The sequence below is a fragment of the Sminthopsis crassicaudata genome, chromosome 3 (genome assembly GCF_048593235.1).
Source record: "Sminthopsis crassicaudata isolate SCR6 chromosome 3, ASM4859323v1, whole genome shotgun sequence".
NCBI classification, from domain to species: Eukaryota; Metazoa; Chordata; class Mammalia; order Dasyuromorphia; family Dasyuridae; genus Sminthopsis; species Sminthopsis crassicaudata.
This window is the reverse complement of record NC_133619.1, coordinates 227,023,487-227,048,264: the sequence shown is the minus strand read 5'-3', so window position 1 is coordinate 227,048,264 and position 24,778 is coordinate 227,023,487. Positions and strand designations below refer to the sequence as shown.

Here is a 24,778-nt window from a genome sequence, read left to right as displayed (position 1 = left end):
GAACAACTCCTGATTTTCTAGCTAGAAGCTTTGGATGTGGGTGAGTCATGGAGAGAGGTCAGAAGGGTGGGGGTGGGTGGGTGGGAGAAATGACCTTTTAGATCTGCAATTATGATAAGAGAAGGAATGTGGTTCCACAACTCCCCTTTTTCCCTCCTCCCTGCACTGGGCATTTTAATTCTAAAATTGCAATATTGGGACCTGTATGGAAAAAAGCTCTCCCAGCAAAAATATGTGGTAGTTCTGGCCTACTCTGCTGGCCAGCTCTCTCCTATGCTCTTTGGCATTGGCCCAAATCGCACTACATGGAAAGTAGGGAGAAAGTTAATGGTTTTATTCAGAACCACAACCAGAGCAGCCATTGTTGGCATCTACATCCTCACGGGGCCAAGCTGGACTCCGTTCCCCAGACCTGTTTCTGTCATTAAGTGCTCTGTTCTGACCACTTGGCTACCATTTCTATAACTCCCTATTAATACACTTCGGCCCCACCATCTTTTTGCCTTTTATCTTCTGGCTAGCAGTGACCTCCTCTCTCCAGCGTGCTCCTGAGACTGAGATTGGGTGGGAGTCGAGGCTGGGTGTAAAACTGCCATGGCAGACTAGAGTTCAAAACACAGAGCAAGCTTCTAATGTTCTACTAGTCCTAGCGCAGACACCAAGGACTTAGGTTTAAGGATTTTTGCTTTAGACTGAATGGCCATCAGAGAAAACAAGCAAATGCATACATGGCCTGTTAATGATTCACTTCTGCAAGTGATTTTGCAATTATTTGGTGAGGACTGGCAACCAGAAGTTGTCTCACGCCTCCTCTCCACAGCAAGGATGCCTGATCAGAGATGCTGGGGCAATTGTGGCAACTTCTGGCGAGACTAGCAAGGGACACAGTGAAGTCCCATCGGAGCTTAGGAGCCCTGAGGGATTGGCTTCCTGGGAGATGGAAGACCAGTTAAACAAGGGCAGGCTAAAACTAAGGAACTAAAATAGAGTTCAAGGAAAGGAGGCTATCTCCTGGCCTGAGTAAGTCCTCCCATCCTTCTGTCAAGAGAGAATGCCACTCAGTAGTAGATGGAGAGACCCCACCCTCATGTGGTTGAAGTCTCAAAAATCTGAGTATCCCAAATGAAAAGCCCAGTGGTCTTTAATATTGGAAGGAAAATCCTTCCTAAAATTACATTTCTTTTCAAGTAAAGAATCTCCTTGATATCAGGGAAGGGCTGGATTAGGGCAGCAGGAACCTTGGGAAGATGTTGGCAGCAGGCAGGGGAGGATAAGGCTGAGACACTGGGAGTAGGGGTGGGCTGGCCAGAGACATGGGGGGTGGGGGTGGGGCTGGCTGGAGGCTTGGTCCGGATGGCCTAAGGATAGCTTTCCTGACTCCTATAGCTTCAGCCTTCCTGCCTAAATTCCCCATCCCTCTTCTCCAGGCCCTTCTCCTCTCCTTTTCCTCCTCTCTTGGAAGATGGGAGGCTTCTTGCCAGTCACAGAGGAGGACCATTCCGGCTTCTGCCAGAGAGCTCTCAATCAGCTCAGGAAGATCAGCAACGGGAGGGTTAAGACCATACAAGTCTGAATTTTTAAAATAATAGATACCCAGGCTATTCTTACAGGATCAGCTTTTTGATTTTGGTTGCTGGGAGGATCTGGGAGCTGTGTCTAACAGGCTTGGGGGAGGGTGGATGCAGGTCCTGTTTTTGCCCTTTAACCAAGTGGAGGACCCAGTTGGGGGATGGGGGCTTGTTCTCTCCTGCCCTGCCGCTTGGGCTGGTGCTGACTGCAGCATCTCTGGAGATCATGTCTATCCCCGTTTCTATCCTAACGCTAAGTGACACAAAGCACTGTTTTTTTCACATGATGCACTAATAAACCAAACCAAACCACTGCTCAAACCAAACGTGCAAAACAAAATCATTTACACGCGCATGGCACGAGGCCTCGCACCGGCTCCCAGCTCGGTCTTCGGCTGCTTGCTCTTTGTGTAAGTGCGGGAAGGTGACTGGAAGAAGAGGGGAGGGCAGGGGGAGCTGGCAAAGGGTTCATTTGCTTCATCCGTGTAAATGCTTTGACTTGGAACGGGAGCACTGATGAGCTCAGTAACTATGGGGAGGGGAGGGAGTCTGGGACAGGGCTGAATACACAGACTCTAGCAGAACTGGGAAATGTGGCTATCGAGGAGGGCCAGGGGATGGGAAGGAGCCTGGGACGGGGGAGGGAGACGACTTCTTTTGAAACACTTCTGCCAAAGTGCCCTGGACAGTGGCTGGCCAGGCTAGGAAGAAGGCCGTTCAAGCTGATGCTTCCTCGCCAAGCAAACAGCCCGAGGCCAGTGTGAGAGTTGGGGCGAGGTCGCTGCCTATGCAATGCAGTCAGTGCATAGTGCCGGGTCCCCCTGGCCCACAGATGCAGCCTGCTGAGGCCGGGAAAGGAAAGGACTACAGCAAGAGGAGCATCGTCCCAAAGTGCTTGTTAGGATTGGCTCAAAGCATAGTGAATGACGTTTCAGACATGTGAAGTGCTCCCAAGTGTCCTGTGTGCCCTTCCCTTCCCCCCTCCCGCCGTCTAGGGTGTTGGACTGTCTGGCCCAGCCTCCCCATGCAACCTGCAGTGGTGGCCAGAAGGTGGGCTGGCTAGCTGCTGCTGCATCCTTAGATGGGAGGCTGGTCAGCGTCTTTACCAAATGCCGCTCGACCTGCCTCCGGGGGGAGCGAGAATCCGAGCCGAGGCTCGCTTTGGAACATGGTCATCGATTTGAGAACCTGTAAGGGCAGAACGACAGAGCATGAGACGCTATTAACCTTGTCCATGGCCCGCTACACTGTCCCTCAGGCTTTAGATTGCAAGCTCCTCGAGGGCAGGGCCTTTTTTTTTTTTTTTAAGTGCCTTTTTTATATTGCCAGAATATAGCAAAATGCCTAGCACACAGCATGTACCAATTGCTTATTGATTGATTGATTCAGTTGGACAGTCTGTTCTTTATTCTATGGATCTGTCCTGGGCTGGGGGCATAATCAGTATATATTTGGCACCCAAGGATTCTGATGGTTTATACAAAGTAAAAGGGTCTAAAAGCAGGCAGGGGCCCCTCTCTCTTGGAAAGGGTCTGCTAACCAAATATATCCTTCTTGCCACACTACTTTCCAATTCAAAAATCTTTCAATGTACTGAGAAATGAAAGAGCCAGACTTCAAAAACCCTGGCAAGACATAACAAGACTTAGTTACAACAAGAGATTCATGAAATCTAATGGAGCCAGCTGAGTTCTAGCTTTAAGGTGCCAACACAGCATTGACGTCCAGATCATTGAGAGGGCCTGGGAAGGGCTTTAAGGTGGGAAGAAACAAACATGGAAGAGCCAAAGAGATTCTTAGAAAATCTATATTCAAATAATCCTGTCTACAGTTTTTTCTGATAAATGGTAATCCAGCCTTGGTATAACAAACAGCCCACTCTATTTCCAGATGGCTTTAATTGTCAAGAAGCTTTTACTGAAATCTAACCTATTTCTGCCTCTCATCTCAACAACTTCCTGTTCCTAGCTCCACCATCCATGGCCAAGGATAATCCCTCTTCCAATGAGGGCCCTATAGATACTTAAGAACAGCTCTGATGCCTTTCTTGAGTTTTAAACTCAACTAAGCATCCCCAGTTTTTCCAATTAATTCTTGTAGGGCATCTTTCTAGACCCTCTCACCATCCTCATGGATCTCTTCTTCTAGTTGTCTATGACCTCTCCCCCCAATCTTTAGATATGTATCTTTAGATACTTACGGGAATACTATTTTTTTTCTTGAGTTCTGCATAGAAAGAAGAGAACTGGTAGCTCAGAAAGCTAAGGTGAGGATAGAGGCTCTATTTACTGCTGGGGATAGAACAGATATGACTATATGTGGTTCTGCATGGGGAAGGGTATGCTTTTTACAATTCTACAATTAATTATAATGGGGTAGTTGGTGGTTCTGGTAGGCCAGGAGGAGATGGGTAATCAACATACCAAAGAACCTGAGTTAGACTGCATAATAGTAAGAAAAAACCATCAAATATGGAAGCATTCTGAGTCTCAAAGTACCATTCCCCCCCCCTCCCACCAGAGACTACTGAAGGGGTGGGTTTCCCTTTTCTATTTTGTATTCCACTCCTCATAACTGCTGGGAGCAATGATAGCAATGGAAAATTTCTGCCCTGCAAGAACGTCTGTATTCTTTTGCATACTTCTGACATGATAATTCCCACTCCTTAAAGACTCCCACTCCTGAAAACAAAATACACAATGATTACAAGAGGAAGGTGAATTCTGAGTAATAGGAAAACTAATGAAGAGGTTCTAGAGGAGAGAACTGAAAATAAACCTTTTCCTTTTCAGAAAAGGCAGGGGGGGGGACTATTAAGAAAGAATATTATATACACTGTCAGACAAAGTTTCTCTACTTTTGGTGTTTTTACTTAAATTGATTTTTTTTTGTCACAAAGGAGAGTTCAGTATAGATTGTAAGTGGTTGGGAAATAACTATGATTAATCACAAAATGATCTCACTAAGCTGTGCATACCCTCTGACCAGAAATGGTTGGGAGAAAAAAAAATTCTGGTTAAATGAAAAACAAAAATTTCTTTAAAAGGTTAATGTTTAGGATGTAAATAGAGAGTCAGGTTCCTCATCTGTTGAGTTAGGGGTTGTACTACATGATCTCTGAGGTCCTTTTTTTTTTTAAGCTCCAAATATATTAAATTAAGATAACAAACATCAACAGAAATATTTTTTTAAAAAGGAAAAATAAAAGGCCCTTCCTATTCCTGAGTCAGTGTATAAGATCCTTCCTTCAATCCAATTGCCATGCTGGTGAGATTCTACAATGAATCAAATGTTTAACTGTAGAACATTGGGAGATTGGTGCTCACTATCCTTTTTAGAGGAGAGATTATAGTTCCTCCTAACATAGAGTAATTTGGAGGTCTTAGCACATTTTATAAACTCCAAAATCTCTGCACTTGCCAGCAAGAAGTAGTTTTTCCATATGTTGCTATTAAATGTCAGAGCATATGAGGACACTCTCTTTGCCAAGAAGCAGCCCATGGCCCCAGGCTCAGGTATCAAATTGGAATCCCATTTTTGAAGGAATGAAAGATCCTGGAATTGGACCCAGATACTCCAAGGATCCCCAAGATTTTACAGGCTGTTAGGGAGAGACTATGAGGAAAGATAAAAAAAGAAACTGGAACTCATAAGGAAAGAAAAAGAAAAGGAAATAATGCATCTTTTCAACAGAGGTCTAGGAAATATAAGTTTAGGGGCAGCTAGGTGGTGCAGTGGATAGAGCACCAGCCCTGAAGGACCTAAATTCAAATTTGTTCTCAGACACTTAACACTGCCTAGCTGTGTGACCCTGGGCAAGTCACTTAGCCTCAATTGCCTCAGGGGAAAAAAGTTTAAAAGATTAAAGGACAGAAAACTGAAAAATGATGTGTGTGGATAAAATAGAAAAAGAGAGGGGGGGGGAAAGGAGGAAAAGAGTGGGGAGGGGAATGAGAGAATGGACGTTAGGGAAAGGGGAAAAAAATCAGAAATAAGAAATCCTACAGAATAGGCAAGAGCCAGAAAGTTGATTGGAGAAATTAAGAGGTGGGCTCCCAGAATCCACAGGGATAGCTGACATCCACATTGGGGTGCTGATTCATTGCTAGAGTAGAACTTGCTATATATTGAAGCCTCAAGTAGATGGAAAAGGGGTGGGTGGGAAATGCTAAATATTGGTTTAATTGACAGTCTCAGGAGAGGTGGCCCTCTCCCAGTGTCCCTGTCTCATCTCAGCGTCTGTCTAATGTAACACCTAGCTCCATAAGAGTGATGAGAAGCACCGCGGTATGATGGTTAGAGAGCTGGCTTCACAGGCCACAAGACCTGGGTTCGAGTACAGTTTTGGATCCACAATGGCCATATGATGGAGGGCAAGTCATTTAATCTTTTAAGAGTCCCACACAATTTTAAGATTGTAAGTTGCAGAGAAAGTAGTGACCACACTGATTAAAGGAAGTAGCTCCCGGGAACTCTCTAGGGACAAATCGTATCCTTGCCTGCGCCAAAACTCTTAGCTCTACTACTCTTAACACTGGCTTCCAGAGAGTGGGGGAGGGATGAACAGGTACTTCAGGCAGTTTCCTCCTACCTGACGTAGCTGCGTCAGTTTCGCCTCTTCCCTCTGCCCTCCCTGCCCCCCTGCCCCCACCCCCCTAGGGCCCAAGCGATGATCCCCACACTGTGCTGCCCCTGCTCTTACCAGATAGGCTGAAGCTGGACTCGTGAAGGTCCCTCATGCCCCCATGTCGGGTGACTGGCCGGGTGGGAGTGTCTGCAAGTGGAGTTCCCATCTCTTTTTTCCCAGCATGCACAACCACAGCTACATCCCCCAGGTAGGGAGTGCGGTCCACTCCCTTAACCTTTAAGCTCTAATAAAGGGGGGAGGGGAGGGAAAAAAAAAAAAAAGACAACACCATCAGAGCCAAGTGGTTTGACTCAGGGCTTCTTCCAGGGATATTCTTGGTGGCCACAGAATACTGCATGCAGCTACACTCACCTCTAGAGCAACGGATACGGTCTGATTTCTAAGGAAGAATTCTTTTTTTGTGTCCCTGAATTGTGTGTGTGTGTAGAGAAAGCCCCAGGCTCATCTTCAACACTAGAGATACCCAAGGAAACAGGGGAGGCACCCCTGGTCCTTGGAGTATATAGGTTCTGGGGACATTAAGGAACATTGATAATATAGAATAATTAAAACCGAATAAAATGAATGGTAGGTTCAGACACATTCCTGTAGCCTAATATCCAAAATGCTTATTGTCACTGTGATTTCATTACGGAAATAGTGGTTATATAAATATTACATCTCCCCCACTGTCCCTTTGTAGAGTGAGGCATCCCTCATATGTCTGGATTACTATCCCTTCTTGCTTTCCCCTTTTGAAATCTCTTGCTTCCTTCAAGGCTTAGCTCTGGGGCTGTTCCTTACCAGAGGCCTTTTCTGATCCTGATACTTCCATTACTTGTTAGTGACTATTCTCCAACCCTATTACTTTGTATTTACTTATCTGTCTACTTATTGTATTTCTTCAGACTTTTTCCACATCACACCCCACCAATTCTGCTCTGGCAGAATTTAAATTTCTCCAAGGTAGAGGCTATTTTATTTTGGCAACCAACAGCAGGCCTCAAACACAAAAGGCACTTTATAAATGCTTATCAAATTGAACTGTGTTACAACACTGATTTTAAAGTATTGTCCCAAAGAGATAAACAATTTTTCAGAAAATTCGCCATGCTGCAGGTGGGAAGATACGATTTAGATAGGACCTATTTTCCTACTATAGAAGCACAAATAGTAAGAAAAATTTATTCACTTAGCATTTAAAGTTTAGATTGTGGAAATAATAAGCCAACCTTGTATCTTATTTACTGATTAATTAGATTAACATTAACTTATTAACTATTAATTAGGATGATTTGGTTGGTTCCTTTCTTTGCAGTTATAAAAAAGGGATGACCATCTTAGCCAGAGGAGTACAGAGAACCTTTATCTAAGAGATCTCAAGAGAACACACACAAAATTGCTACTAAGTAGAGAAGAGAAAAATGAATGGCCTCATTAAATAAATATATTATAAAATGCCAATATCATAGACAGGTGAAGATGACTTTCTCTTATACTACAGGAGCCAGAAAGTCTACCATCCTTTCCTGTGCTCTCAGTGAAATAGATTCCTAGTGTGGGGGTGAAATTAGGCATATATCTTGTACAGGGGTCCATGCTACTTTGTGTTCTAAGGACATGGTGGGGGAGGTGCTGTATTTATGTTTTACATAACTTAGGGATGCAGAGTAAGGCTCTTTTTTCTTTTTTGCCTTGCCCTCAAATTTGGGGAAATGATTCTTGGTCCCCAGGAGTCACTGAAATCCAGTCATCCTCTCTCATACACACAAACACAAATTTAGAACTGGAATGGACATTAAAGGTCACCTAATCCAACCCATTCATTTCACAGATGAGGAAACTGAGGTCCAGAAAAGTCATTCAAAGTAGGTCACACAGAGTCAACCAGGGAAAACAGGCAATAAGCTTATTAAGAGCTTATTAAGTGCCAGGCACTTTGTTAAACACTAAAAAAAGACAGTCCCCTGCCCTCATGAAGCTTACATCCTAATGAGAGAAGAACACACACAAAAAAGGATCTAGAAAGCTGTAGGGAATGGAAAAAGTATCTGTTGAGGAGTAGAGGAAACATGGTGGCAAAATCTTTTTAAGTCAGAAGCAGGTTGGCCTAGGGCCCTCCCTGAAACAGAGACCAAAAGAGGAACTCACAAATGAGAGAAAGGGGGCTGAAAGGAAAGAAGGATGCGTCAGGGTACAACATCCCTGTGCACTGGGCTGGGATTTGAATTTGGGACTTTTAGGTCTGAATCTAAGATTTTTCTATAGCATCATATTAGGTGTTGATGCTGGGTGAGACCAATGTAGTTATAAATATCAGTAATAAACTAACTTGTCTCCTTTGAATACCACATAGAAACAAGGCTCTGCCAGATGCTGGAAGCAGATATGGAACTTGACAAGCTATCACACCCTCTTATGTGCTCTCTATTGACGTCTAGGATGCTGACTCCAAAGTCAAAGCTTGAGATAAGGGGTGTAAGGGGAGAGGAGGAGCCAGAAAAGTAAGTTTTTTTGGAAGAAAGTCAAGACTTATGTCCCCCCGAGATATTCCTTAATGTATATGAAGGTATTTTGTAATTAAAAAATTCAAGCTTCCATTATTAACACTTTCAAAGAATATATATTTAGCATATGCCTGTCCAAAAATTCCTTAGAATACCTAGCTAGCTGCAATTTCTAAAATTGGCATTCAGACAACAAAGTTCAACAAGGGTTTCCCATATCACTTTTTTCCTGTAAGAAAAATCTTAAAATTAATAGTCTTATGTATGTGCACACATTAAGAAGTGCCCTTTATCTCTCCTTTTCTCTCTAAAATCACTCAATTAATATTATACTTCTTAATAATCCCTGAGCCATACAAATCAGTTATGATATATCATGCTTTTGGGAAATGATTAATGCTTTAGGTATAACTTTATATCTATTTATTTCAAATTTCCCAGGCTTATTAACAAGAATATATTGAATATATAATTTACATTTTTTTCAAGACCTTAAAGTTATTATCATTGTGATTTTTTTCATGCCTCATCTGTAATAGGGAATTTGGCTAAATCCATACTAATAGAAATATTCACTTTTGTTTTCCTGAAGCAACTCCATAGATCAAGTTGCTTTCTTGTCATTTGCTTTGCTCTTACAGAAGTGATGTCTATGTAGAATCTAATGATTGTTCTGGAGAATATAACATAGCATCTTTGAAAAATAAAATTTGTGCCTAATAATATTCATCCTTTCCCCAAACTGTTTCTGTATCTCAATTACTACCCTCCAATTTTTAGTCTTTTTTCAGTATCCTTCATTCATCTAAAAATCTTTCTCTGATGCTCGATCATGGTACGGAAGTGACCTGGGCTGAAAGGCAATACTAATGGAATACAGATATGGCTAGCTCTACCAAACTGGGAAAAATTCAAGGTCATTGGCAATATGTTTATCATCTGAGTACTAATCTACACTCACTTCTGAGAAACTCATTGTCCAACAAGTTGCTAATACAGAAACTTGTTGAACTACTTACTTGGCCACAAAGGAGGTGCTAGGTCAGCACAAGGCATACCCAACTGAGCACAGATCCTTGAACTTTTAGTGATTTTTACTTTTTAACAGCCTTCAAAATACACTCTATTGTTTAAGTATCAGCAACCACTTCAAATCCATCAGCTTCAACTTATTATCTCATTCATCTTTAGAGTTCACAAGAACTCTAATTTCATGAATTTATCCTTTTTCTTTGTTTCTTGCTCTGGGAGGCAGGAAGTGTTGCCTCTCATTTTGATTGTCATACATTGTCTTCATTTCCATTGACATTTCTATATCTCATGGACTTTCTCTTCACCTAATTTCATTCTTCTCCCCTTTATACATTCCATATTTCAAACGAGCTGTATTAGCAGTTTTCACTGAACATTCCCATTTCATACTCTTAAGAAAATTTCTTCCACTTATTATTTACCAGACTAAATAAAGCTCAAAGACTTTGGTGAACAGAAACTTTGGAAACTGACAAACACTTTGAAGAATTTTTGATCTCAATGATGTGGGTGGTTTTTCTAACAGTACAGATTGCAACCTATCTATGCTTTCTCATTCTGTTTGATTCTTGTTTGTATCTTCTCCTAAAATGCTCCAGATATGTCCACTTAGCATTCTGTTGCTTTTCTTCTAGGTATCATGACATTATATAGATAAAAATGGAACACACTCGCTATCCACTGGCAATCTTTCCCTATGAATACATGACTAGCTCTATCTTTTACAAATATCCATTACTCTGCTAACTCCCTATACACAGCTTCTCTTATGCAGGTCTTCATTGGTGATACGTTGCAGCCTAGTCACATTGGCTCTCTTCACTGCTCTTTGGGTGGCTTCTGACTTTAATTTTCTGGAGACTGTGATATAGTGAAGATTTGTGGTTATACCAAATCATAAGAAGATTATTAAATTATTAATATAAAAGATGGGTCTTCTTTCAGGGAGAAGCTTGCAATCATGAAAAGCATTGCATGATTTTCCAAAAAGCAATAAAATTCTTAGTTCAATTCAGAGTCAAGCCGCAATGCCTGTCTAAGATTTCATACACACAGACACAGAGATTGATATGGTACACATGATAATCTGGACAATGGACATTCTTCACTCACTTGGGTTTCTTCTGTGTGAATAGTTAGGCTGAAATTTTCTGAGTGATTATGGACCTCAATACCTCTGTAGATTAAGCTCATAAAGATGGGGAAGACAGCAGCTGGATCAATTATTATTGATAGGATGATGAAAGGCTTTGAAGGCATAAATATATAAAATGAAGGGTAGATGTTTAGTATGAAGAAGAAAAAATTCAAGCATTTGAAGGACTGTCATGTGAAAGAAGTAGTAACTTTAGCTATAGGAGAACTCAAACCAGGAGCAATAGGTGGTATTTTCAAAGGGAAAATTTGGGCTTTATGTGAGAAAAAAACAACAAAGCAGAATTGTTAAGTCATGTCTGACTCTTTGTGACTCCATGACAAACATTCCAGACCCTTGTATTTTCCACAATCTTTCAAAGTCTGTGCAGAGATACTGCAGTGGTTTGCCATTTCCTTCTCCAGCACATTTTACAGTGACAAAAGTGAGGCAAACATTGCCAAGGGTCTTGCCCAGGGTCACACAGATACTAGTAAGTATCTAAGGCCAGCGTTGAACTTAGGAAGATGAGTCTTCCTGACTCCAGGCTCAGCGCTCTGTGCACTGAGATGCTTACCTGCCAAAAGCAGTATTGCAGTAGTTCAAAAGGCCTGTGAGCTGGCAAATTTGCACATCTCCACTATAAATGTCTCATATGGGCTATTTGAATCCCATTTGTGATAGACTCTTCTGAGCTTGAATAGATCTGATCAACCACATTTGGACACATTGTACCTTGTCTCCAATGGGCAATGCCATTTTTGTCTTCTGAGCATGAGGGATACCAACCAGGTGGCTTCTGAGTTCCCTTTGACTCCAAAATTCAGTGATATTTTACTGATCAAATGTTTTGGGTAATGGCAAGTTTTATAAATTTTTTCTCTTCAAGAATTGGGCATTTTCCACTTTCAAGTATCTTGTCAGTCAATACTTAGGCTGCCTATAGCCTACCTTCTCCAAGTACAGTGATATAGCACAACTGTTCTTCCCAACTTTGTTTTCTTGGAGAACTATTTACACTTCCTTATATAGCATTGAGAACAGTAACATTAACATCCAGATTCAGTGATTCCACTGTCACTCCAAAGAGCAATGGAGAGAAATCTGGTTCTTTTAAAAAAAGAAATCTTAACAGATTATTTTCACCCTATAGACAAAAACAAGTGCAATTTTCAGACCTTGTCTAGGATATATAGAGGCCTTGGTCCTAAGTTCTACTCCTTAGGTATAATGTAATTAAGCTTTTGCTTTATCCTATTTATGAAATAATGGATGACTAATTAACCAAATAAGTCAGACAGACTTTTGTATATTTTCTAGCCAGATGGATGAAAGCTGGGTTTGGAGATCCAACTCGTGCTATGTTGATTTTCTTCAATTCATCTCCCATAGCTTTCATAGTTTTTTGACCATGTTTTTACCAAAGATTCTTTTATGAGTTTTTATTCATGGAATCATCATCTATTGAGATAATATTAGGGAATGAATTTTTATTAACTAGAAATCCTATGAAGTATTCTTAGATATAAACTTGAATATTTTAGAAATATTTTTCCTAATTTTTTTTTGATCATACTATACCTGGCTAATATGGGAGTTGGGGGGGGGAGGGAAGACCTATTATAAGAATTCATAGAATCATTGTCAAATGTTGATGAGATTATCTAGATTATCACAAATGTTAATATCCTGTATTACTCTTTTGGCTCAATATGAAATACCTCTTAGATCCTATGTTGTGGTCTATTATATTTTGTTTTTGACTCAGCACTGTATCATAGATGGGAACTACCTGGTTTGCTCTTGGATTTAATATCTTCAATTTTCAAATGTGTATTTCCTAGCAACCAAAAACTTCTTTTGTGTAGATTATGTGGTATTAAATTTCTTTTCTTCATCTTTGTTGGCTCTTAAAAGAGTGTTTGAGAACATTCTGAACTTTCAGGATATAGGATTATTGAGAGCTTTGATCTTTTGGTACAAAGAATTAGTCTCACTTTTCACTTTTGCCTTATTGAAGATCTGTATAAACGAGATAGGAAATTCATCCACTGAAATTAAATAATGTTCCTTACCTCATTAATAATATGAAGTATCTAAGCATCATACAATGGTGGGAACCCAGAGAGTACAATAAATTTGTAGACCAAGAGAATTTTCCGGTAACAGGAGGGAGAATTCTGCTATACAACAGACAATCCTAAGTACCCTGGAGCTCAAACCTGTCTGTCGAGGATTTTAGAAATCCAGTTGGTGATCAAAGTATATAAGCTTGAGAGGCAGTAATTTTTCATTTTTGTATCTTCAATGCCTAATAGAATGCTTGATACATAGTAGGTATGTTGTAAATGCTTGTTGAATAAAAAGATACTATTTTCCATTATTAATCAAGTATACTATTGTCCCTAACATACTAACCATTCAGCATAATAAAGCTAGGTATAGGTTAAAACAATAAATTTGTAATTTCTATGAAAAGCTTTTTGCAGAAAAAACTAAAAGATTGAAGAATAAAAGTCCTCAGATATAGGATCAGAAGGATCATGCAGATAGACCATCCATTTCATCCCAAAGAGAACATAGGAAACCTTTTCTTCTCTCCTTGCTCTATGCATCAAATTAGAATGTTCTTGCCCAAAGAAATAAAAGATTTGGCTCTAGAGCTAGAACCAGAAGCACAAGGAGATAGATTTAGGCTTTATGTCAGGAGAAATTTTCTAACAATTAGAGCTATCCAAAATTGGAATAGGTTTCCCCAGGATGTGATGCATTCCTCCTTCTTACAGATCTTCAAGCAGAGGCTGGATAACTAGGGTGTTTTATGATAGGGATTTCTTTTGAGTTTGGGTTGGCTAGTATGGCCCCTGAAATTTCATCCAAGTCTGAAATTCTGTGAAAACTAAGTTTTCAGTGAAAAAACTTACATAAATAAGGAGGAAAAGATGGCTGATTTTGAGGTATGATTCAAACAGCCATCCAGGCAATCTTTTGGATAGAATTAAGGATGATCAACCTCTAATGGTTAACTTAAACAATTAGGAAAGAAGTACTGCTACTGACTCCAAACACTGTTAACTAGTTACTAAAGGTTTGAAAAAACAACAAAAAAAGAAAATTTAGAGTAAAAATCAGACAGAATGTGGTCAGTTTGTTACTTGTCTTTTCTTATAAAAGGCCTATCTAAAAATGCTTCATCCCCTGAAATGAGGGAAAAAAATCCACTCTTTTAATTTATAATATCAACCAGTTTCCTAGTAAAGAGATTCTAATGATCATGAGTAGATAGAAGTAGGGATTAATACCAGATGCTTAGGAGGAGTGGGGTGGGAATCTGTCTCCCAACTCAAGCCTCTGGATAGAATCTATAACCCAGAGTTGATTCTAGAACTGGGGATGGAGAAAAAATTTGGTCTGGGGACAACTAGGACTTACAATTATGTAGATACCCAAGAAAACATCTTCCTTGCGTTTGTTTTGAATAGCAAATATCTTTTTCTTGCCTAGTCCTACTTAAATGTAAACTTATATTTAAGAACTGCAGATCAAGGGGCAGTATCAGACTCTTGAGCTGAGTCAATTTTCCTGATACTTATCTGGGAATTGTCTCTGGGTATCATATAGCCAAAAACCAGAGGATCAAACCCACACCCCCTCCCAAACTCTGAGAATCTACTATGCTCTAAGCACTGAACTAGTGAGAAAATAGCGAGGGGAAAACAAGAACTAAGACTAATCCAAAGGTGAAGCATAGAATAAATGAACACTGAAGTCCTTTCCAACTCTGAGTATAATAGAGAAGCAGATAAAGAAGTTGGGGGAGAGGAGAGGATGAATTGTTTTTAAGGATTTCATAGCCCCTGAAATAAGGGACTTCTCAATATGTGGGTGGGGAGAGGAGCCCTCTTATACTCTGATGGATAGGGGTTATGAGCACTGGAGCTTGAGGACAGAAGTTAGAGAAAAGAATAAGTGATCCCAAATGCCTCTACACTTAGTAGAATAGACAAGGAAGTACCAGGAATATATCAGACTAGATGCATTTTAAAGTAACATTAGGTTGAATCTATATTTTACTATCTATATTTTATTATAGATTATTTAGGGAACTCATGATAGGAAGAGTGAGAGAAATAGCTAAGTGCCTTCAGGAATATTTTTCCTTCACTGAATCTCTTCCAGTCCCTTAGGGCCCTCATCCATGTGACAAGCCTGGAATGACCGAAAGAAATGAAGTACCTAGGGCTCAAAGTTATCAATTTATATTAATATAAGTATACTCAAGGCTAGACTCAAAATGTTAAACACCTCTTCCTAAATAACAGCTAGCATTTACTAGCCCTTTAAGGTTTGCAAAGTGCTTTTCAAAAATTGCTCATTTTTATCTCCTAACAATTCTGTTTATTATTAGCTTTATTATCTACATGTTAGAGATGAAGAAACTGAAGCAGATGGATGCTAAGTGATTTGCCAAGAGTGGCATAGTAGTGTGTAAGGCTGGATTTGAACTCAGGTCTTCCTGATTCTACATTTGGCACTCTGTTCACTGCATCTCGATATTCTTAAGCAATATAGGAGATCACAGTCTTCTCTGGATCTATCTATCTAATTGCCTGATGGGATTCTGTAGGGGAAAAGCTTGGATGTTAAGAGTATGATTAACAGGCAGGACTGATCTATGTTTCAGATTTCCTGTGATAAATTCAGATGTTGAAGAAGTTCGGGTTTTTAGTAGAACTCCATCTAATGCTGATATATCCACAATTTCCTAACATTCTGACATCTAAGGATAGATGCTAAGAATATTTTCATTTGCTTTCCTGCTGGAAGAATCAGGAAAGCTTTTCTTTCTGAATCTCATTTTGCTCCACTGACATTTTCTACTCTTTGTTTTTTGGCAAAGTGAGGAATGAAGGAGAAAAGGCTTTAAGCCAATCAAGGCCTCAGGCAGACTGTGCAAGGATTTGGCATGAGTACCAGTTTTCCTCAGACATCTCTAAGTAGTGCAAGCACATATTCCTATTCCCCTCTCCAACTCTTACCTTCTCTCTCTGGACCAGCTTCTTGTACACAGTATCTGGGAAGGATCGAAGTGGGCAGAACTTGCCAGTGCCCTCAGCACACATGAAGACTCCATTCTCATACACGACTCGTCCTCGACTGATAGTGACCAAAGGTACCCCATGGCAGCGCATATTTTCATATAAATTTATGTCTCCTCCTTGCACCTGAGTGCTAGCTGAAATGGTCCTGAGTGGGGAGGGAGATGTGTGTGTCACAGGTAAAATATAACATACTTTACAGACAGTGCTTATGTAGAGGTACTATTAAATTCTAGAAAAGTTACTGTGGATTGCCACACTGATCTAAGAATACAGTAAAAGAACCATTAACAAGTGATGAATTTTAGCTAATCAGCCACTCAGAAAGCAGCAGGAAATAACAGATTATCAACTATGACATATCTTGGCTTTGTGATGCTGGACAAGTCATTTACCTTTTTGGTGTTTTAGGCAATTATCCAAGACTACAAAAAGGATATTAGTCTACCTCCACAGAGAAAGTTCCCTATACTATGAAAACAGAGGTCCAGTCCCACTCTGCCCCCCCCTCCCCCACCAACAATCCAGCTGGATAAGACTGATTAGTTTTAGTTAGTTTAAGCAGAGGTTTAAAATAACTTGCTTGGATTAATTTTTTTTTTTTTTTTACGTTTATCCCCTTACTCTCTTTTGTTTTATAGGTATTCACATGCAGTTCTTTATACAATGGGATCCTGAAAAGTAGGAACTATCACCTCTCTCTCTATCCCTGGTATCTAGAACATTGCCTCCAACATGGTAGGTTCTTAACAAAATTTATGGAATTAAATACAATCAATGCTTCAAAAGCTTCTATCATTCTAAAAGATCTAGAACATGGGTCAACAAACTAAGTCTGAGGTCCAAATAAAGGTTTACATTTTAAAATACAACAAAACTTTATTTAAAAATGTAAAAACCACTTTTGGCTCTGGGTTTACAAAAATGGGTGAAAGTCTCATTTTGTCTGCCCTTATTCTAGAATACTATCTCTCTTAAGTTCCTCAAACTAATTTGGGGTCTGGTTTTACTTTGTAGCCTCTGGGTCCCACACAACCACATCAGCGTCAGCTCCAGGGATGATGCGACCCTTTCGGGGATACAGGTTGTGAAGCTTGGCTGCATTTGAACTAGTCACAGCCACAAAACGATTTTCATCCATCTTTCCTCCTACCTGGAAAAAAAAGAAACGTAGAAGACATAAAATCACAGTGCCATGAGACTCCTTCATAAAACCATGCAGTCTCCATTATTTCCCTTTATTCCTTCCAGAGGCCTATTAGCTTGGCTGGAGAGATCATGTTCTTAATGAGATTTTATATATATATATATAAAATGTATATATATATATATATATATATATATTTTTTTTTACCTCAGTGCTGCAAAGAGCTGTGAAGTATAAATCCACTGAATGAATATAAAATGAATATAAAAGCATTGTAATATATATTCCTCCTAACTTACAGAAAAGTAAAATCTGTTGATGACAAACCAGTAACAATGTATAATTATATGTATATTTTGTGTAGCTGAAAGTATAGTTATCCCACTTTTTTTGTAATTTCAAATTTCAATTCCCAATATTTCCTGCACATTTTCAAGGCATCCAATAGTTCCTGAACATTTTCAGGGCACTAAGGTAGGTAGGGATAGCCTTATCATTCCTTCACATGTTACATTTTTAGTCAAAAACACAGATTTAAATATATCAAAGACCTCACTAATCATATGCCATTAAAACATAGATGTAGGTAATATTTATAATTAGGTAAAATGGCAAAATTTCTGCTCCAAATCCTGTGAAATAGATATAATATAAAATTTGTATTATTCAAAGATATCAATGAACATAGCTGCATGGATACAGAACATAAAAGTTAAAATTCTATGCTAATTTGAATTTTACCTAAAGCTAATATGGCTAATTATCATAAATTTAAATGAAATGTTTAATTAATTTCAATTTTTCTTGCCCTCTGAGAAATGAGAAAGACTTTTGATTTTTATATTAAAGATTTTCATCCTCTGCCTTGGCAGATGTTATTTTTTTTTTACCTTTGTTAACTTATACTTTACTTTCTTTAGGCAGCTTATAGTCTAAATAATATATCACTGAATTTTGGGCCTCATATTCTAAGTGATATTTTTGTCTGTGGCAGATCATAAGACCTTCAAAATTAGGTCCTACTCTCATCCATGAAACCTTTTCCAGTGGAGAAAACTTCTTCAGCATTCCTTTGTGCGTTTTTAAACTTTCTACTCTCCTACTAGATTCTTAATGGCTGAAGGATGGGGAAGAATATAGATGTTTGTAATCATTTTTAATTATGGGATATAGATCAATACTTCCTCTCCTGACATTGTGTTCCAGATTACTGTCATGGAGCAAAAGAAACTTAAACCTGAAGTAAAATGGCAGAATTCTTCTGATAAGAAGCTGTTGCAATAAGGTGATTGAGCCCTCCTAAGAACCTGCTTAGGCAAAACATCCAGTACAAAACAATGTGAGGCAGGAGATAGGGAAATTTATTTAAAAAAAAAAAAAAAAAAATCAGGGACATAGAAAACCTACCACGCCTCTCTCCCAGATGATACTCATCCGGTCTTGTACACCACTCACTCCATGAGGGATTTTAGTGAAATCCTCCTTGCCCATTGCCTTCTGTTTTGTGGTGAAGGGCCGATGGTCAGAAGCTACAATGTTCAGAGTGTCACTGAAGGGACAGAAAGATATAATGAGCACCAATTAGCTACTACTTATGGTTGGCCAAAATGCCAAAAAACAGCTCATTTCCAATCAAGAAATTAATGGTTAGAAATCTCAGAGTGTCATCAACCAATTTTTTTTTTTAATAAGCTTAAGGACAGAGAGAAGTAATCTGTATGATGGAAAATTACATAATATAGAAAATATATCCCTGGGGTACCATTGGCATAATGGAATAGATATTGGAAAGGCCACAGAGTCTTTTATTTCCTGCATATAAAAAACTGGATTATATCTTTTTTCCCATAAAAATGATGATATAACTGACAGGTATATTTCCAAACAAGGACTGAGCAACAATCATATTACATATTTGACCAATAATAAAGTGAAGATATAGCAACTAACCTGCAAATTAATTTAAAATAACAAAAATTACTTTGCTGATGCAAAGGATCTCAATGAACATATTTATATATACAACACACAAAAATGATAATTCTATCCTGTAAACATTTTTCTCTCTTTTAAAATACACTTAAAAATAGTGAGGCAAAATATAATATTATAGTGGATAAGAGACTTAACTTGGAATCAGAAAAACTTGGATTCAAGGCCTGCCTCTGCTACATACTGGTTATAAGATTATGAACAAGCCAACTAACATCCAGGCAACTCTCTAGAACTATAAATTGTAGTGCAGTTATCAATTTGCATTGGTAGAGGAAATTTCCTCACTGGGAGCTCTCTATACCAAATGAAATCACAGGTATAATTTTTAAAATCATTAGAAATATTTTACTTATTTTTAAAATTTTTACACTGAAGCTTCCCCCTGCCAATCCCAACATTTACAGTTTTACAAATTTGACCTAAAAATGTTAAACTATCATAAACTAATTCAAATATAAGTTCAATTTCCCTTATTATCTTAGAATTGAAAAGGGTTTTTCAGGTGGATTTGGGACAACTTGAATGACCCAGATTTCTTTCAAAAGCTGTATTATGCCTCAGTATGTTTTTTGTTTTGTTTTGCTTTTGTTTTTGTTTTTTTACTTTTTAGTTAAGTTTCCCTGAAACAAGTGGGACATTTAAAATATTCCATGTTAAAGCTACACTCAAAGCAGTGTAGTTGATGCTCCAAAATGCATATTGATGATTGATGGTTGTTTTTCTTTTTCTTCTTTTTAAAGTGAAAAGCAGTTTTTAGAAGAAAAGGTTGACTTGACATTTTCCCTTCCCCATCTCCTCAGTTTATTCAAAACTACAAAGTACAGTTATTCAGCATTGGACCAAAGCAATGCTAGCAGAAATGCATGTCATTGGAGTCTGTCTTTCTCAGTTTTCAGTACATAGGGCCTACTTGACACTTTCATGATAATGTGCCACAAGGACTTTATATTTCACCATAAAAAGCAATTAGCAGCTCATTGGTAGACTTCAAAAGATGCTTCAAAACAGCTCTCTGAGAATTTCTAAGACAGGAGCCTGAATGCACACAGCTGTTACCTTTATTGTTGCTTCTGTTAGGAACACTGATAGAAAAGCTCAGAATGAATCATTAAAGATGGTAAGAAATGAAGTTTGGCTTTTATTTACTTTTTTGGATTAGGCTTGTGATTTCACTGGTGACTCCTAGTGTGGAAACTCCATCTACCAAGGCAAATAGACATAAGCTTGAAAACTTAAGAGATTTGCCAAGGATACTGGGGGAGGTGACACAGCAAATATGTGCTGGAAGTAGATTTTGAATTAAGTTCTTCCTAACTCAGAACAGCTTTCTATTGGCTATGCTTCATTGCCTTTCAAAATTAATTCATTTACTCTAACTTTTAAGGATGGCTGCAGTTTTATCATTTATATTAAGGCGTTTATTAAAGGGAAAAGCTATTTTGTTAAAGCAATTTAAAATGCTGAACTTTTCCTTATAAAAAAGGAACATAAAGCTTTGACAAATGGGGATGATATTAAATATGTGCGTGCATACATACATGTACATATATGCACAATATATACTTTAGACCTTATACTCATATATTATATATACACATACAAACAACATACATGTACATGTATGTGTATGTGCATACATCTATTTCCTTCAATTCCATTTTATGCTCAGTGGAGAGTCTAGGAGAAGATTAGGGAATGGGTTACTGGAAAGGAAAAGGGAAACTCATTTGGAAGGGACAGCACATACACGTCATCTTGCCCAACTTCAAGTGAAGAAGAATTTTCTTTACCATTTCCCCAACAAGTGACCATATCATTTTTGTCTCATGACAGCCAGTGATTAGGAGCTCACTACTTTTTGAGGCCTCCCACTCTACTATTAGGCAGCTCTGGCTATTAGGAAATTTCTTTCTCTAACATGAAAACTGCCTCTCTGAACTCTCTTAGCATTGTTCTAGTCCAGCTTCATGAGCTAAGAGATTTCACTTACTTGACTTCAAGCCTGTGGAAAGAAGCTCTCTAATGTGAAAGTGATAATCGATGTTTGGAAAGAAGGGGACAGTAGTAAGACAGGTGGAATCGTCTGTTCAAGGCACATCTACCAGCTAAAACACATAACCTGTATGCAATTTCTTTGCCACTTACAACCAGCCTTCCAACAGAATTATCACTCAGGGACAGACTGCAGCCCTTATAACATGTGCACTGTGTTTGTGACAGATGGATGGATGGATAGACTGATAGAGGGATGGGTAGCAGGACAGAGATGAAAGGATAAGGAAAGGGATAAAGATAAGAGAGACATAAAAAAGGAGGGAGAAAGAATACAAAAGTAGAGGTGCTTTAGTATTCCCTTGGGTGTGGGTTTCAGAATGATTTACTGATGTCCTCTAAAATTCTAATCAATATTTAGTCACAATTCGACAATTGCTTTTTTTTTTTTTAAATTCTTAAACCTTCAGACACTTTTACCCTGGATAAGCTAAGTATTCAACAGATTAGTCTGAACTTATTTTTGGAGTTCTATCTACATGATAAGAGTGATCTTATCCCATGAGCTAGGAGAAACTGAACTGATAGCCAGTGTGGTCTGTGGGGGATAGAGTCTTCATCCTTAGAACACAGATTTCTGTTCTGTATCTATAGAATCTATAAATTCCCACCCTGATACACACACACACACACACACACACACACACACACACAGAGTAATTCATGCTAGTCATGATGACATGAAGACAGCACAGAAAATTCCTTACTTGGCTAGCAGACTCATGAGGTAGGTGGAAGTGTTGGTGTCCAGCCTCAGAGGGGGCACTGTGACATAAGCAGCTGCATGGGACCAGTCCTGGTGGTAATAGTGTAAGCCTGTCAATGTGGCATGTGCAGTGGTGGTCTCTGCATAGACAACTTTACCTAAGAAAAAGATAAGAGAACATTATTGGGCATTGTAAATCCATTTTTTTTTAAAGCAAACATTTCATTGAATCAAACTTTTGCTAGCTATTCTTTACAAAACTATTTTTTGAGAATTCAGATGTATCTTTACCTCTAAGTACAGAAATAAAGTAAAAAAAAACTTTACTAAGAAATAGGAGTCCATATACATGCCGCTATAAATTTCCTGCATTCAATATTCAAGGCATAAATGATGATGATAGGTCTGCACTTATATTTCAGTGGTCTATAATATAAATAGTGCATTGAGGGCTGTATGTGGATTAGATGCTTGCATATGGAAAATAAAGAGTATATTAAGGTGTTTGGTCCAGGAATACAGTCTGGGATATCTTGTCATACATATGGCAAGGCCTTTGTCAGCCAAAGATATTCTCTATTTTGCCTGATTCAAATTCTATCATCTTCTGCAACATGTGGAATAAACAAAATGGGGTTTAGAAATTAATCAAATCAAGAAATAAATTAAAATTGAAAAATCATTAAAGTTGATTCAATTCAATTAAGCTTTTAGTTTTTAGAAGTATTTGGAGATGAGAACTCATCATTTTGAAACAACTCCGTATTTCTATTATCAGTATGATTAAAGGAAAAAATGGTGATAGTAACAATGTTACATATAAATTACAGATAAATGTAAACATATAAATTATACAATAATATAATTTTTATAATTTAAGCTTAAGTTCAGAAAACAGTTTTATTATATTGTTAATGGTTTCTTTTCCTGGTTTGGATCGTCTCCAATAAACTGGCAAAACCGAGAGATCAGTTCACCAGGGCATAATGTGGATAGATTACTATATGCTCTCAATCAGGAAGGATTCATTCAAATCTTCATTCAGATACTTATCTGTGTAGGCAAATCATATTTCTGGCTCAGTTTTCTCAATTATAAAATGAGGATAATTATAATACCTATCTCTCAAGGTTGTTGTGACAATCAAATGAGATAATATTTGTAAAGTATTCTGTAAGCTTAACAGTGCTGTATAAATGCCTGCTATTATTGTGGATTCACTTAAAATCAATAAACATTTAGAAGAAAATTTAGTCAGCAAAATTTTTATTACATGAATTAATAATACTTTAAAAAATTTTTTAGGACTAACACGATAATTTTATGATCATACCAAGTTATACTGGAAACCCAGTTCCTAATACCTACAACATATAATTTTGTAGAAGCCACTTAACCTCACTTACAATGTGAGGAGATTATGAACAAAATAGCCTTTGAAGTCCTTTCTAGTACTATGATCTGAAGATAGGGAGAGAAGGAGGGAGAGAAAGGAAGAAAAGGAAGGAAAACCAAGGAAAGATTGAAGGAAAGAAGGAAGGAAGAATTGAAGGAAAGAAGGAAGGAAAGATGGAAAGAAAAAAGGAAGGAAAAAGGGGAGCAAGGAAGGAGAAAAGTAAAGAAGTAGGGGAAGAAGAAAAAAATGATGAAAAGAAGTTGAGAAGGAAGAAAAGTTAAAAGAAAAAAGAAAAAAAAAACATCATCCGGCAATGATAGCTAAGAGTAGTAGTTCAAATAATCTTTTTTTTTTTTTTTTTTTTTTTTTTTTTACAGATACATAGTGGAAATGAGTGACTTACTGGTGTCCAAAAAGCAAGTAAAAGAATCTAGACTTAAAGCTAGCTCTCCTCAGTCCAGTCCTCTTTTCAGTGAACCATATTGCTTCTCTAGAATGTAATAAGGGTTTAAACAAATACTGCCATAGCTCACAGGAGGGACAGGACATGGCTAGCTAGGAAGGAGTTTAGAGATACTGTGGTGGTAGAATCAATTGGATTTGGCAAACAATTGGAGGTAGAGGAAAGGAAAGAGGAAAAGAATTAAAGATGGATGACTATTAAGAATTAGAAGATGCTCTTACCTTTGACATAAATAGACAAGTTTGGAGAAGGATAGCAATGGAAGCTGACAATAACAGTACAGATAATCAAGTGGTGATTAAGTTCATAATCTTGAACTCACTCAGCATCATTGTTGAAACTGAACATCATTGGTAATGCAAAAAAGACTACCTTTTACTCCTGTTTTCAGCTCAACACTTCACTTTGGGTGCAAGTAAGCTTGATGATCTAGGAAGTATCTAATGAGAAGTTGAATGTGTATTTTAGCCTTGAGGTCTGGACTTTTCTCTATATTTGGATTAATTATCTAATTAATAATATGAATATTGGAAACTGAACAAAATGCTGGATAAGAGACAAATCTTAACTCTGGAAAACAGATGACGAATTGAACCCTCTTTTCCCCCAGTGCCTTGTGTCTAGTAGGTAACTCAAAAATACATTATTTGGGGAGGTGATAAACTTTTTATTGCTTTGTTTTCTCAAATTGCTGCTAAAAACCTGTTTCTAAGAACATCCCCTCACCCTCCCTCATTTATAGGATTTTCTATGGAGGGGGCAGCGTTCAAAGTCACAAATGAACTATGAGGAACTTGGTTTTGGGTCAGATGGGGAGAAATAAAATTCATTTTCAAACTGGAATTTGCCTAAATTCTATAAGCTAACTAGTTATACAATTTTAATTAAAAGATAACTCTGCTCATTCATTCATGATGATGTTCTTGACTTATTTGCCCTAAGAGTAGCAAAAATTCCCCCTAATTTGTGTATAAAATAGAAGGGATTCTTAATCTGACGATAAAGGGGATTATTAATGTTATTATAATTTGTAACTGTTCTCAGAACATGG

At 38.2% G+C, this 24,778-nt stretch overlaps 1 protein-coding gene across 3 annotated transcripts in view; it reads right to left on the bottom strand.

The window, feature by feature from the left end:
• Positions 1-2,447: 2,447 nt before the first annotated feature.
• Positions 2,448-24,778, bottom strand: part of DPYSL5 (dihydropyrimidinase like 5) — a 107,015-nt gene continuing 84,684 nt past the window's right edge. For 2 of the 3 annotated variants that reach the window (XM_074300127.1, XM_074300126.1), the window contains exons 8-13: positions 21,870-22,026; positions 18,523-18,664; positions 16,979-17,121; positions 15,909-16,116; positions 6,271-6,439; positions 2,448-2,756 (exon numbers count right to left, since the gene is read on the bottom strand). In XM_074300127.1, the coding sequence (XP_074156228.1) occupies positions 2,671-2,756; positions 6,271-6,439; positions 15,909-16,116; positions 16,979-17,121; positions 18,523-18,664; positions 21,870-22,026 (905 nt within the window). In that variant the 3' untranslated portion in view covers positions 2,448-2,670. The remainder of the gene's footprint in view (positions 2,757-6,270; positions 6,440-15,908; positions 16,117-16,978; positions 17,122-18,522; positions 18,665-21,869; positions 22,027-24,778) is intronic. The other variant, XM_074300128.1, reaches the window with a different exon arrangement.